The sequence below is a fragment of the Garra rufa genome, chromosome 8, assembly GCF_049309525.1.
Source record: "Garra rufa chromosome 8, GarRuf1.0, whole genome shotgun sequence".
In the NCBI taxonomy this organism is placed as follows: Eukaryota; Metazoa; Chordata; class Actinopteri; order Cypriniformes; family Cyprinidae; genus Garra; species Garra rufa.
In genome coordinates, this window is record NC_133368.1 from 6,677,609 (window position 1) to 6,694,328 (window position 16,720).

Consider the following 16,720-nt stretch of genomic DNA (forward strand, 5'->3'; position numbering starts at 1 on the left):
TAATATGGCCGAAGCAGGCGGAGTATTATCAGAAATGAGTTCCCAGCTAGTTTAGCATTTGCACATGTGCTGCGTGGTATTACTGCTCCTGCTTCAGCCTTATTACGGCAGCAAACTTCCTTGACTATTACGCCGGAATGGAAGTGTAGTTCCTAATCTTATCGGCCTTTAAAATTGAAGCTTTGCATTTCCACCGTCTTAGTACATGATATAACTACAGAAGAGTCAAGTTTTAAATAGGGACAAATATTGAAACTCGTTGGTCATTTTTGAACGTGATGATTGGATATGCTCTAACTGCGCACATTATCTAGGTTAAATGTTTAAATTAATATTCAAAACAGCAAACAACAACAAAAATAATTATTCTGTCCAACATCCTGTGTTTGGTCTGGGACAGGCCAAAGAACCTCTTCAGCATCACAGGCTAAATTAGCCCTGGCCAGGCAGCAGGGGTCAAATCCTCTTGCATGCCTGATCCAACCATGCATGGCACTCATCAACTAAAATATATGAGACTGCTTGTCTTCTTGCCCTTGCCCTTCCTCTGTCTTTTCCACATTGTTGTCATTGTCCTCCTTCTCCTCCTCTTCCTCTTTCACCTCTTACTCTTCCTCATCAAAATTACACATTATTGTATGTGGGATATTGATTGAAAAAGACTGGATAGGATTCACAGTTACACTTGTACTAGTGGTCTAACAAAAAAAATCTAATCAAATAAAAACGCATTACAAAGTCATTGTGAAATAGAAAAGAAAAAGAAATTTGAAGTAAAATTGAAAAATGAGTATGCAGTGCATTGTCAATGCATCGTGATGCATCGAGATATTGTATTGAACCGAATCGATGACATGATAATCGTAATCGAACCGAACCGTAAGACCACTGTAGGTTATATATATTATATATATATATATATGTGTGTGTGTGTGTGTGTGTATACAATGTTTTACTGTGTTTATGACTAAGTAAATGGAGCCTTGAGCACAAAAGACGCTCTCCAACCCCAAAACCTATGGTTACTGACATTAATCCATCAAAAACTACAGCAGAATGAACAATGAAGAAAGTATTGTGGGCACCCAATGTAACACATAAAAACTAAATCTAACTTGGTTTTAGAAACAGACAATCTCCCCCTTAATAGCTGAAGTACTTAACATTTAACCCCTCTCATTTACTCTACGAAATGTCGTGATGAGTTTCCCTGAGCCAGCAGCACTCGATGCTGACCCCACAGCCCCTCTCCTGCCATCAAACAGAGCTGTGGGTTTATATACTGCTGACCCGCTCGAAACAGCAGCTGAAGCAGTCTGACCACCACAGGATGCCCAACTCTCTCCCACAGGAGCACACACTCTTCACTTGTTCTACCTGTTTATCACCAGTGAAGCATTAAGGAACAAAACAAAGAAGGAAAAAAAGGCCTGTCCATCTATCTACTGAATCTATTCAGTGTTCAGCAACTCAGCCCTGATCCTGATGAACACAGTAAGAACTATGCAGGTATATAGATGTTATCCAAGCAAAAAACAGTCTTAAAATACTCATTTAAAATCTTAATGCACATTTCTGTACATTAGCTAACTACTTCAGTTAACATAAACTAAGAATGAACAATACTTCTATTTTTTGCATTTATTAATGTTGATTTCACCATTTACTAATGCACTAAAATCACAAGTTGTGTTTGTTAAAGGTGCCATAGAATGGAAAACTGTATTTACCTTGGCATAGTTAAATAATAACAGTTCAGCACATGGACATGACGTACCATGAGTCTCAAACACCATTGTTTCCTCCTTCTTATATAAATCTAGTTTTTGCAAAACACACTGAAACATAGGCCTATTCCAACATAACACCGACTATTGAGCAATAGTCCCGATCGTTAATAGTTACACCCCCAACATTTGCATCGCCCAATCATCAGACGATCTCCAGATAGGATATTGTGAAAAAACAAAGCAAGGACAATAGTGAAAATGGCAGATCAATGTTAATAAATGTAATGTTCCAGCTTGTGCAGGGGATGTTGAGTGAAAGGATGGGTTGGTGTCTGTACTCAGAAAGGCAAGGAAAACAAACAATGCGTTCTAATAAAATAAGATGAGCCACTGAAGGGACACGGTTAGCTTCTTGCTAGCGCTAGCCTGTTACATTGCAGTACATACGATTTCACTTACCACATAAACAGAGAGATGACTGCGTGGATGATGGTGAATGATTTACTGATCCTGATCACTGCTGACAGCATCTAAACTTGTCAACTGTGGTAAGTACTGCCTGTAGTATAACGTTACACAGAGCACATGCAATCACCGATCTCAAAAGTGACACTAAAAAGTTATCGTTGATTCAAAGCGGCAGTTTCAATGACCCACATATTAATAGCGGCTCGAGCTCCGTAATTAAATCTATATTTTCTCCATGTATTTCCTTACAGCTGTGTGAGAGCAAGCTGCACTGTGAGACAGCCAATCAGAGCAGAGCTCCTCATTTAATATTCACAGACCTTCCAAATAAGGCAATAATAGAGGATTTCATTCTAGGGACAAATCCTAGGGTTGTAAATGGACCTGTAAAACCGTTTCTGGAGAATGTTTACCCTTTTCTATGCCATATACCTTCTATGTAGATCTCAGAGAACAATTTAAAATATTCTCTCAATGCATTCTATGGCACCTTTAACATTAGTGAACTAACATGAACAACCAATACGACTGTATTTTCATTAACTAAAATTAACAAAGATTAATAAATACTGTAATAAATGTATTGTTCATTGTTTGTTTCAATATATATTGTCGCTCAAAATTTTGGTATCAGTAAGATTTTTAATGCCTTTTAAAGGAGACTTTTCTGCTCATCAAGGCTGTTTTTATTTGATTAAAAATACAAAAAAAATGTAATATTGTGAAATGTTAATGCAATTTAAAATAGTGGTTTTCTATTCTAATATAATTTAAAATTAAATTTATTCCTGTGATGCAAAGCTGGATTTTCAGCATCATTACTCCAGTATTCAGTGTCACACGATCCTTCAGAAATCATTCTAATATTGCCGGTCTATTATCAATGTTGGAAACAGTTGTGCTGCTTAATATTTTTTTTGAATCTGTGATACTTTTTTCAGGATTCTTTGAAAAATAAAATGTTAAAAAGAACAGCATTTATTTAAAAAATAAAATAAAAAAATTGTAACAATAAACACCTCATTCAAAGTTTGGGGTCAGTTAATTGTTTCTTTGTCGATTTAAAAGAAATTAATAATTTTATTCAGCAAGGATGTGTTAAATTGATCAAAAGTGATAGTAAAGACTTATATTGTTAGAAAAGATTTCTATTTTTAATAAATTCTGCTCTTTTTAACTTTTCATTCATCAAAGAATCTTGAAAAAAGTATCACAGGTTCCAAAAAAAAAAATCAACTTGAATAATAATAATAATATTTAATTATATAATATAATAATATTTTATATTTTAAATATACAATAATATTTTAAAATTATATATATTTTAAAATTATATATATAATAATATAATTATATTATATATATATAAAATTGTATACTTTTACTTTTTTTATTCACAAAATCTTCTGTTTTATTTGAGAAATTGTAATCATCATTTAAAATTAAAATGTGACCGCTCATTTGCTTGGAAGGATTAAATACATCAGTTTGGAATTTATTTAAAGACTACATGAATAATCTATCAAATTCATAAAGTATTATCTATTTAAAAAAACTAGAAGAAATTCTAGAAAAAAACAAGTTGTGTTGAAAAATATAGAAGGTCTGCACCTTTTAAATAAATAAATAACTTCCTGCATACATAAATTTGTTACAAGAATATTAAAGGCAATAAGGAAAATTAACAAATAGCAAAGTTGTAATTTAATCATCTGCAAGTGGTATTAGGGGAGGGACATTATCATTCAAAAGAGAATTTGATTAAAAAAAAAAAAAAATGTAGTGCAGGATGAGTCATTTATTTAATTTTTAATTCTTTAAATTCTTATTATGATCAAGTTCTTATTAAATTCTGCTTTATTTTGTCAACTTTAAGTAGTACACTAGCATACAGATAGCCCAAAAGCTAAAAAGACAAACTAAAAGCTACAAACACCCACTTCTGAGTCATGTCTTCAAAAGCAAGAGAGCAGCACAGAACATTCCCATAATACCCCACAACAAAAAAACATGCAGACACAAACAAAGCTCTGAATGTGTGCGGCGGAGCTTTAGATTTCTCTGGCACACGTCACTGCGCTTTAGGTAAGACATGCATCACGGGGAAAGTGTGCGTTTGCGTGTGAGGAGGAGAGAGAGTGAGAAATGTGGAGTGCTGCACTAACCTTCCGCTCAGTGAGGAGCAGTACGGCACCACGTGTATTCCTAGAGGCCCTTGTTCTCCTGAAATCTCCACCGTCTTCGTGAGGCTGCTGCTGCACACACACAAGAACAAAACCCATCAGTCACAATATTAAGAAGTCAGACAGCACAACATAAACCCGTGTAAACTCACTGTCTCCTGGCCCTCAGATCTCCCACACGCGCGACTGTCGAGCCGCCGTACATGTCTGTGTTAGTCAGCTTTCTAGCACATGATCCTGTTTTCCTACATTCCCTGCTGAAATAGTTTCCATGATGTCTGCCTTTTTTGACTAATTTTCAAATGTTCCTCTTTTTTTTTTCTCCCTGTTTTCCCCTTTTTCAGCAGTTAATGTTCTTGGCATCTGGTGTGATGATATAGCAGCAGTGTAAGTGGATAACTGTGGACAGAACGGTCCGTTGCACTGCCGCGGCGATCATCCGCCTTTAATCCACAACTAATAGCTCTTCATGGTGGAATATTTGCAGAGTCATACATGAGTGAGTACAGTGAGCCACTGCAGGAGCTGGAGGAATGTGTCAGAGGGGAAAAGACAGGCAGAGAGTGACCGACAATGGATCTGAAGTAAACACGACACACCAAATTGTCATGAAGCATTTTATGAAACAGTAATTCTGGAAGGTCAGTGGTTGGTGATTGGTCAGTGCAGTATTTCACTTCCAGCCCCTGTTAGCTACACCATCTGTTTCCAAAAAGCAGCTTTCTCTATTGATCTTTGACAGCAAAAAATATATATAAATCAAATAGAAAATGTATGGCCTATTTTTCCGCACAATGAACTGTTGTTGTGATAATAAAATGTTTAGAATACTATAAGAATAAATAAAAAAAAATAGTTATACTGGTAAAAAAATGGGGCTGGTAAGATGTTATTTTCTTTTAAATATCAAACACACTGTAAAAACATTGATAAATATTACTACAGCTTAAATAAATAACATAAATATGTAATTTTTATTAGTGATGCTCCGATTGATCGGACACCGATCATGATCGGCCGATATTGGCTAAAAATAGCTTGATCGGCTAACCCCAAAAGCGCCGATCAAAAAAGCCGATCACTTGACCTAAATTACTCGCGCGACTTTTTCACACGTGCATGCACGGCGCACAGGTAAACTACAGCAGAGTGGAGCTTACCAGTGGCAACATGAGTACTAAAATCCTTATTCGTTTTGTAAGGGTAGTCTTGTTATTTGGCATGTGACTAAGTTGTGCGTGTACCGAGCGCTGACTGTAGTTTTTCTGGAGACGTTCAAGTTTACTTTCGGTTTCATTCTCTGCTATCTTCAGTGAGTGGTAAATGTGCGTGCTTGAATGTATCTTTCTATACCCGTCATATTGCAATAATGTTACCGCTGTATGTTTGTTGTCATCAGTTCATGTTGTAGTTCAGTTCATACAGAATGAGGAGGTGTCCGTGTAATTCACGTGCGTATGTTTAGCGCCATTTTATCGCATCGTAATTCTAATTAATGCATATAGATGCTACTGAGGTGAATGTTTATGTTTCCTATATACAGACGGATTCTGATATATCGTATTTAATTCAGCCTAAACCACATTTTACTACCTTTATCCTAATGACTGTGCAATGCTGGATAATATAATCCTTACATCATCTTAAAAAGCAGCTACAAATAACAAATTATCAAAGAACTTCATCACTAACTAGTGTAGCCTAGTCTAGTGCGAGGTGCACTTTAAAAAACACTCCTGTTATAATCAGTTTATCTATCTACACTGTATGATGAATAAATCTCTTCCCCATGCGGTGCGTTAAGGCGAAGTGGCCACTCTATGCGTGTGTTTATACCACGGCAAGTTTCTGAAGCATCCTAGAACCGACTCTCTGCACTGCATCGCTAAAGTTAGGCGCCTTTTTGACGGATAATAATAATAATAGTCTTGCTATCGTCAAAGGCATCAGCAACTGGCGATATCTCTAACTATCGTCGATACACGATACTATCGTCTATCGGCACAACCCTAACTTGGTGGTTCTTCAAGGTCTTGACTGTAGCCTATTTCTACTGTTTTTTTGGTTTTTTTTCAATATAGTTAATTTAGAGTTAGTTTCATTTCTTCAAATGGTGCAAACTCTGCTAGATTATAGATAAAAGATTCCATCTGGGAATCGGCAGATCATGATCTTAGTGATTGGTAATCGGCCCCAAAAATGCTGATCGGAGCATCTTTAATTTTTATATATATATATATATATATATATATATATATATATATACACACACATTACATATATATATATATATATATATATATATATATATATATATATATATATATATATATATATATACACATATATACATATATATACATATATACATACACACACATACACACATACAGTATATTCATATTAGTGGTGGGCCGTTATCGGCGTTAACGTGCTGCATTAACGTGAGACTCTTATCGGGCGATAAAAAAAATATTGTAGATATTATATAGTAGATAGATATGATGACTTTCACTTTGATATTTTAGCGCGGATGTATATCTAGTCGAATTGCACTGTAGGGGGCGAGAACGAGTCTACAATTTCTGTGAAATTACCACATTAAATGAGACGTGCAACATGGATGCAGCTATGAAGGCGCTTCAGGGCAGGTGCGTTGCTAGACCCTTTTTACTGGGGCACGTGCCCCAGTGAAAATCTGCTGTGCCCCAGTAAAATCTCAAGTTTGAGTTATAATTTACTTTGATAATCCCGAAAATAAAGACATTAAACTATATGCAACAACTGAATTGACGCTTCTAAAAGCAACGCAGTTTAATGGAAGACTATGCACGCAGAAATCCATGCCCGTGCGCGTCTGTGTATTTAACGGCAACGCGCACGTCGTGCAGCCTTTTGCGCAGAAGTACTTGGTTACACAAGTTTGTATAGGTAATTATGTTGTAAATGCAATTGTCAAGCAGTTTGTGATGCATTTTGGAAACAGGAGATGAGCGCCTGATCTAATGCGCCACCTGGCCCGTTCTCGAAGACTTACTTTTAGTCATTATTTGGGTAGCACACATATTCTGAAAATGCCTTCAGCAGAATTCAAATTAGCCATTTTAATCTAGATTAATCTAGATTAATTCCAAGATTTAATCTAGATTAAAAAAATTAATCTATGCCCACCCCTAATATATATATAACTTTTGATCTCAACTGTGTGTATATATATGTGTATATATATATATACCAAAATAAGAATGCATCATAGAAAATGCATGTTATTGCAAAACCTTATTTAGTACTGACTTCACAAAAAACTGACTCTGTTCAAAAATGTACATCCCCTTGATTCTTAATACTGTGTTGTTACCTGTAGATCAACAGCTGGGTTTTTCATTGTTTGTTTTGTTTTGTTTAGTAATAGTTGTTTATGAGTTTCTTGCTTGTCCTGAACAGTTAAACTGTTCTTCAGAAAAATCATTCAGGTTCCACAAATTATTTGGTTTTTCAATATTGTTGTGTATCTGAACCCTTTCCAACAATGACCGTATGATTTTGAGATCCATCTTCTCATACTGAGGACACCTGAGGGACTCATGCAACTATCAAAGACGGTTCAAACGCTCACTGATGCTCCAGGGAAAAAAAATTAAGAGCATTAAGAGCCAGGGGATGAACACTTTTGAACAGAATGGAGATGTGTACATTTTTCTTATTTTGCCTAAAAACATCGTTTCATTTAGTACTGCCCTTCAGAGGCTACAGAAGACAAAATAAGTTACATTCGCCCTGATCTTCAAATTCAAAAAGTTTTCACTTCTCAAAAATTTTAGTCACCCTCATGTCGTTCCAAACACGTAAGACCTTCGTTCACCTTCGGAACACAGATTTATTTTTGGCATTTTTGCCTTTATTTTTGATGGGACAGATCAGAATTGACAGGAAGCGAAGTGGGAGAGAGATAAGTGGCGGGATTGGGAAAGGTCCTCGAGTTGTGATTCGAACACGGGACGCCCGGAGCGCAACAGCGCTGTATGTATGCAAATTAAGATATTTTTGATGAAATCCGAGAACTTCTAACCCTGACACGTTCAAGACCCAGAAAGGTAGTAAGAACACTAATAAAATAGTCTATGTAACATCCATGTAATTTGTGTTCTGAAGATGAACAAAGGTCTTATAGGTTTGGAACGGCATGAGGGTGAGTAATCAATGACAGAATTTTTATTTCTGAGTGAATTATCACTATAATACTTTAATAAACTAACAAAAACCATAATTTAAAATTTCACCAAGTGAATGCATAAGACAGACATAAGGCTACAATTGAGACAAACCGTTGTTAACAAACCAACTAAAATCTGGAATGCAGTAAATGTGTTTCAGAGCATTTTAGCGTATGTGCTTACTCGCATGTCGTCTGGAAATGAAAGTGTAACCAAAACTCTACTGCTGTTATTTATTTATCTGTGCTTATTTAGCAGTTCATTTTCCTGATCAGAAACTGATGATACAAGTAGCAGCACTTAACAGAGAACAAGTGAGACAGTCTGCACTGAATCAAAAAGATCAATGGTTTATAAAGTTTGATTCACTTTAAATAGTGTGCACACTAGAGATGTGTTCGAATCCAAATACCATGTTTGGAAAGGACATTACACTACTATAAAGTAAAGTAATACAAGATAGGAGGAAAAAATATAGCTCGATGCTTTCTCTGGTTGGGTAATTATACTGTATATAAATTGCGGGAATCCGGGAGTCTCTGCTAATATGCAGCGCATTGAAATGTGTGCTCGCTTTTTACTTTCACTTTCGAGATTTGCGATCACACATACTCTGTGTTTACTACAGAGCGGCAGTACTTACCACACATTTTAAAAGGATAGATGTTTTTCAGTGGTGCTCAGGATGTGCAAATCATTCGCCATCATCTTATCAGTCATTTCTCCGTAATCTGTTTATGCGGTAAGTGAACTTTTATGTACTGTAATGTAGCAGGCTACCGCTAGCAAGCGGCTAACCATGTTCATTTAGTGCCTCCGTAGATCGTGTTCCTTTTTCCGTGCCTTTCTGAATATGGATTCACTATTCTGGCACATCCCTAGTGTACACTACATACTAACACTACATACAGTACATCCTTGAGATAGTTCTAAGACATAGCCTATTGTTAATGATCAGCCCTGAAATAACTTCAAATACAACAAATGCTCAACTTCAAGGCTAAATTCTCAGATGGGATTAATTTCACTTTGAATAGTCAAGAAAACTAGAACACTGAGAAGGAAAAAAAAAACTTTTTTTTTTTTTTTTTTTTTTATATATAAAGATAAGTGCTTGGGCCACAGAGCTATTCTTACAATGAAGTATGTCATTAAGCCTGAGGGTCAGATACAAATATAATGCACAACATACACAAAACACAACAGTTACAATAACCATGACATCTTTGTTTACAATACTGTTGCCAAACACACAACTGCTCAAAAATGTTGGGGTCGGTAAGTTATTTATTTACTTTCTTTTAAATGTGTTTTGAAGAAGTCTCTTATGCACACCAAGGCTGCATTTTTTTGATCAAAAATATATAGAAAACTGTATTATTGTGAAATATTATTTTAATTTTAAATAACAGTTTTCCGTCTGATTGTGTTTAAAAATGTTATTTTTTTCCCTGATATGGCAAAGCTGAATTTTCAGCATCATTACTCCAGTCTTCAGTGTCACATGATCCTTCAAAAATAATTCTAATATGCTGATTTGGTGCTTATGAAAGATTTATATCTATAAATGTTCAAAACAGTTGTGCTGTTCTTATATTGTTGTAGAGACTGTGAAACTTTCAGGATTCTTTTCAGGATTTTTAATGAACAAAGTTGAAAAGAACAGCATTTATTGGAATAAAGAAACATTTTGTACAATTATAAATGTCACTTTTCTGTCATGTTTGATCAATTTAGTATGGAAGCCCATTTCCGCCACTGGGTATTTTTTTTTTTACGTGATACATACAACTAACAATTTTTTTCTCAGAATTGTGAGATAAACCCTGCAATTTTGAGTTATAAAGTCAGAATTGTGAGACAAAGTCACAATTCTGGCTTTTTTTCTCACAATTCTGACTTTTTTCTAAGAACTGTGAGACATAAATTCACAATTTTGAGTTATAAAATTTGAGGAGGAAAAAGACTGATATTTCTCAGAACTGCGAGAAATTTTTATATATCGATTTTATACGTCACAATTGCATGTTATAAAGTCAGAACTGTGAGATATAAACTCAGTTCTGAGTAAAAAAAGCCAGAATTACAAGTTTATATATTGCTGTATTATATATTTACGAGTTTATATATTGCAATTCTATCTTATTGTTGAGCAGCAGAATTTAATTCTTGCAATTCTGAGCTTTTTCTCGCTAATTTAGAGTTAACCATGCAATTGTGAGAAAAAAGTCTGAATTGTGAGATAAAAAGTCTGAATATTTAATTTTTCATTCAGTGGTGGAAACGGACTTTCATAATTTAGTGAGTCCTTGTTGAATAAAAACTTATTTTGAATAATGCAATTCTGTATGTCTTCAACAGTTATAAAGCTCTTTTTTACGAATTTTAAGAAATAATGCATTTTAAATACATAATATATTTTTGTGTGTTAGAGTAGTACACTACTACATTAAACGTCCATAAATGTAACCATTCATTGAAACATATTCATTGCAATTTTATTGTAACAGTGGCTGTTTGAAATTATCGGTCCACTGTTTGAAGTAGTAAAAACAATTGTAAGCCATTGCAGGAGAAATATATAGCAAGATGTATATCATATAACATCAAAAGAATGAAAAACAAAGGTTACTTTCTCTCAGCATATTCATATCTTCTGCAATAACCACATAATGATCAGGTGTATTGCTATAAAGCCAGTGCTCATGTTATATAAAAGTTTTGAAGGATGCACAGTCTTTTAGGTCTCTGTAGTGATTTCCAGTCAGGTGTGAGTGAGCATGAGGCAGCAAAATAAAACACTGCAATTTAAAGAATGTGTGAAGAGTCTCTTTTCCTGAGGCCTTAAGCCCCAACACTCCCAAACAGGCATCTAGACCAACAATTTACCCGTGTGTGAGGTCCTAATGACTTCAGCAGGCTGACCACACACACAAACAAACATAAATACACTCTTCTCCAGGCTCCTGATTGACTTTAATTCTTTCATTTTTCCTGAGGTATGTAGTGCAGATTGTGTCTGACTGCGTGTGAGAGTCTATTTGGAGAAAGAGCTGAGACTGTTGAGATGCTAATGCAGGAGAGAGCTGTCTGCCCAGAGCTTAGAGGACTCAACACTGATAAGCTAACCCAGCACAGATAACTCTGTCTGAGAGCAAGAGAGAGAGATGGGGTTTAAACACAATCACCATGAGATGGAAACCGCAAAACAACAACAACAAAGACGAGCAAAAAAACTGTGGTAAGCATGAGTAAATCCTGCGAAGTGCAGTTTCATCAACTCACCAGAAGTTTCGTTAATCAAGGCCGGCTCAAATAAGAAATTTCAAAGAGACTCAGCTCCTTGAGGAGGGGCCAAGGAGTCCTGAAATAATTAGTCAGGCTTAAATAAGGGGGGGGGGGGGACTCCCAGCACCCCTCTGTCTTGCACTCGCTCTTTCGCTCACATTTCAAAATGTTGTGTCCTAAATGATGTACTACACACTATGCACGGTGTTATTTATTCAGTTTTTTTATGGTTAGAGGGGCACTAGCCCTGCTGTTTAGTCATCTATTGCCTAGCTGCCATTTTAGAAATTATTCTTAATGGAAAAAGTGACTCATGGGAATACAACTCAATTGAATTCAGTGCAGAAGAGAGGAAAAGCATGATAATTTGTGACCCTGGACCACAAAACCAGTCATAAGGCATTTTTTTTTAGGTTGTTAGGATAGGACAATATTTGTCAGAGATAGGGATGCACCGAAATGAAAATTCTTGGCTGAAACCGAAAACCGAAAAAGAGGAAACCAAGGCCGAAAACCGAAAAACCGAAAGAATTATGGCAATTATTAGTACCATTGCATTTATGGCTATGGCTGTGTACTAATCTTACTAAAATCAAGGCATTGCAATTGCATAAATTAATATTAAAGTTTCAAAGAATAAATCAGTTATATTAATTTAAACAATTATTATCAATCAAATATTATATTACTTAAATAACATATACATATATTTTACAGCCTTTGTTTAAATTGTTTAAATTTTTATAACACATTATCTTGTGGATCCATCAGTTCACATTTACAACTCTATGCGTTTCTCTTCCGGCAGGAGGCGCTGTCAGAATGGTTCACAAAGCAGCGCAGCAAATGACTTTGAAACGTGAAGCGCTCATATTTATTCAATGGATAGCCCTTTGAAGTTTCATCGCAATTCTTGTCTTTCAGCCCCACATTTAAGACCACCTGAAATCATAATTAAGACTTTCTTAACCCCTAATAAAACTGCAGTCATCAATGAAAATTAAGAGCTTTATTTAAGTCTTTCAAAAAAACAACCCTTACACAAAATACGTTTATTTTCATTTTTTTCCCACCATGTTCAGAGCACAAGAAAAATATTAGGGGACTAAATTAATATCAGCATATAAAGTATAATCGTCTCTCATTGTCTCCGAGAGAATGCAGGTCAGATGCTGAAAGCACTGTCAGTTTTTACTTTCGCTTTCACATATTGCGCAGTTTTCACGTTGCTTGTGTGATATCCATTGGCTCACCTCCATGGTTTAAAACATAAATATTTATAAAAATACAGTATATAGAAAAGACATATCTTTAAAATATTGTGACGTAACACCAACGTAAAGCCATTGTTTTTCACTCACTGAAAGCTACATCTGTCTTGATCTCTGCTCTCATCACTGGCTGCACGCACCACTGCAGACACACTCCATCTTGAAATTTCGGCATTACAAGTTTTGCAAATCGCTATCCGTAGGACGTGTTGCTTCAGACAAGCACGTGCAGGCTGCGGTTTCTGTTTGCATCAACATACTGTTTTGGCCGTGTTGTTTCGGTGATAAAAGTCTTTCGGCCGAAAACCGAAAATGCCCATAAATAATATAGTTTTTAGGCAAGAATGTACTTGTTTAGACAAATATGTTTGTTTCCACTTGTGCATTGATTCTTGGGATTGCCTTCTCTACAAAGGCTACAATTTGACAAAACACGGCCCAAGTAAGGTATCTTACGAGGCACCTTTTGGACAAGCTTTACAATAATGCCTGTAGGGGCTGCTTACTAGGATTTGGAACAGAGCTCAGAACCCTAGTTTCTTTCGTTCATTACCTCACTTCTACTTTTCCTCTTTGGTTAAACATCCAGCATTAATAGGCAAACAAATGAACGGTGAAGAAAGCCTGCCACATGGTCTAAAGATGAGGACAGCGGATGAAAGCATGGCTGTGAAACAGGAAAGGGGTACTTGAGCAGGTGTCCTCTTTATTTACCTGCTCTCTCTTCCATACAGACAGAAGGCACAAAAAAGGGAAATAAAAGGCAGATAGGAATAAAAGAGAGCAAATTACCAAAGCTCTCTCGTCTTTTCAACTCTCCATCTTCAAAGTGCTGAGCTTCAGCAGCTTTGCACAAATAAGAGCTGTGGTTCAGATTAACGGTCTCTCTTGCGATTGTGTATGGGCCGAGTGTGGGCCTCGTAGAGTTCCTGGAGAAACATGTGATACTTCTCCACTCATTGAAGGACTATTTGAATACAGTTGCTGTTTCTTTATGCGTCGGCTATTGTGTTGCGGATTCGGAGATGTCTGATGTAGGTTGGAGAGGATTGAGTAATGGAAAATGTATGTGAAGAGGTGTGAACAAGGCTGTGTGTTTACCTGCGAGTGTTTAACCCAGAGTAAAGCTCCCCTACAGGGTTGAAATAATCCTCCTATTCAGAAGGACTTTAATTCGGCCTCACAATCAGGGATCCAGTCACTCAACGGGGATGCAGAAAGCACCGCATGTACAATCACGCTCTCAGTCTCCAGCGGCTAATACGCCAGACTCACAGCATTAAAGGATGACTAATGTTAAACCCGTTTACCTTCGGAATAAATAGAGGGGCTGGTAAAACTTACTTAAACAGCACTTTGCAAATACAAAGGTAATTGGCAGGTTACTTTAGAGTAACACTTTGTCTTAACTGCTACTCAGATAGAAATGTTTCAAAATTATTTTCAACTACAACATGTACTGCATCTATCCTACAGTATTACACTAACAATGGAGATCCATTGAAGAAATGTTTTGAATGTATACTTTAAGCTGTAAAGTTGCCTAAATCCTCTTTTTGAGGTAGGATTATTTTATCTAGGTGGAGGAATTTCTACTTAAAGGTGGAGTTTTGAGTTTTACAAGTCAGTACAGATTAGTACTTGCATGCCATTTCTTCCACCAGGATGAGAATAGGATACCAAAGATGCTGTCAAAAAACATTAAAGTGATGGTTCACACAAAACTGAAAATTTCCATAAACATGACTGTATGGAGACTTGTCAGTCTCTAAAACAAGTCAAAATGAGGACCATAAATATGGTCCATCTGACTGACTTTTCACTGTTTTTTCCAGACATATTATAGAGTTAAAGTAATTCCACAAAAGCTCTCAAATTTTGCTTTTGTGCACTTAAACACACAGCCTTAAAGATGTGTTATGACAGTTTTGATGTCAGTGACAAATATTAAGTGACGTGAGTAATTGGTGCTGAACTTGACAAAATCTTGACATAACATACTGTATATGGATGAACATGAGTTAGATTTGAGAGCTATGGCAGAGAGGAAGATAACCATAACTATTACATGGCTCCAGAAGACTGAAACTGTAAAGAACAACAGTCCTAGTTACTATAAACTCCCACTGAATTTCAAGGAAAAGGCTTAAAAATTCCAAATTAACTTAAGCGAGTGCAATAGCAAATTATAATAAATATATTTATTTAATATATTAATAATAATTTTTCATTTTTTTTTTAGGTGAGAATGTAGTTGTTAAGACTTCAAATATGTGGTTTGTTAATGAAGATAAAGTCTATTTGAAACTATGTGAGCACCAAGGCGTCAGCGGCTGTTCAGCACTCATGAACTCGCCATCTTCTGGAATTTGCCGCTAGCTCTGATGTCTCTTATACAATGGATATAATTTGTTTTTGGTAAACCTAACAGCCAGTCTTTGGTCTCATTAATCTGTTATTTGTTCCAGAGCAAACAGTTCTGGCTGAGGGCAAAGTCACGTTGCTGCCCTGGACAATGTTGCCTTTGTACTTTTGACTGAATTGCCTAGCAACTTTTAAGATGGCTGTTGTGTTGTTGTTGTTGTTGTTTACTAAATGTAATTATTCAATAAACAATGTTTTATATAAATAATAGTATTTAATAATAGTATTTAGTATTAAGAAATGGTGTGTATTCCTGATGGATTTTAGTTACATTATTCCACCATTAGATGGCAACAAGAGATTCTTTAGTGAGTGAGTCAGCAGTAAAGACTTTAATATTAAAAGAGACTGAAACTCTGTTGTAAACAAGGAAATTATTTTTACTTTGAACAACACCTTGTAAGATCTAGGCAACAAATTCACTGTGCAGCGCTGTCATTAGAACCCTGAGAACAGATGAAGGGATAGTACAACACAGATACCGCTTTCCTCAGTGGACATTCAAACTAATATTTTATTGTGAATAGAAGATTGAGCTGAAGAATGAATGCTGTATCAGATGCAGGTAATCACACTCGCTCAGACCATCTCTCTCTCATAATACAACACATAACACACTGCTTTTACTACAGTAATACAATGAGCTCTTAAAGAAGCAATTTAACGTTCCTTCGTTACTAGTTCTAAAGTGACGTTTACGAAATTGGTAACAAAGGCTTGGGCTCAGATGTTAAACTGTCAACTTGAGATGTGAATCCATGGCAGAAGGAAGTAGTTCACAAAAAAAGAGGGTTTTTAAAGACAATCCGTTGTTGTCAAAATGCATGTCACACAAGTAGCCATGCGATATGGCTGTATATGAGCACACTGGGATTACCTACGGCCGAATCACAGCTGTGATGATATACAGCCACAACTGCACGGCTACTCGTGTGATATTGTCCATTTAGTATGCTATTCTAAATGGCATAAACCCAACATGCTCTCATCACTCTTTAAAATCAAGGTTCTTTATTGGCATTTGGCATCTCAAACGATTATTGAGATTTTTAAAACATTATTCACACTGTGGAAAAAAAATGTTTTTAAGAACTGTTCGCTAAAGGGTTCTTTGGGGAAAATTTGCAACTATCTCCTTTTGG

At 35.9% G+C, this 16,720-nt stretch overlaps 1 protein-coding gene across 2 annotated transcripts in view; it reads right to left on the reverse strand.

Moving 5' to 3' along the window:
- Positions 1-16,720, reverse strand: part of pard3bb (par-3 family cell polarity regulator beta b) — a 456,057-nt gene that overhangs the window by 288,305 nt on the left and 151,032 nt on the right. For both annotated transcript variants that reach the window (XM_073845438.1, XM_073845437.1), the window contains exon 7: positions 4,364-4,453. In XM_073845438.1, the coding sequence (XP_073701539.1) occupies positions 4,364-4,453 (90 nt within the window). The remainder of the gene's footprint in view (positions 1-4,363; positions 4,454-16,720) is intronic.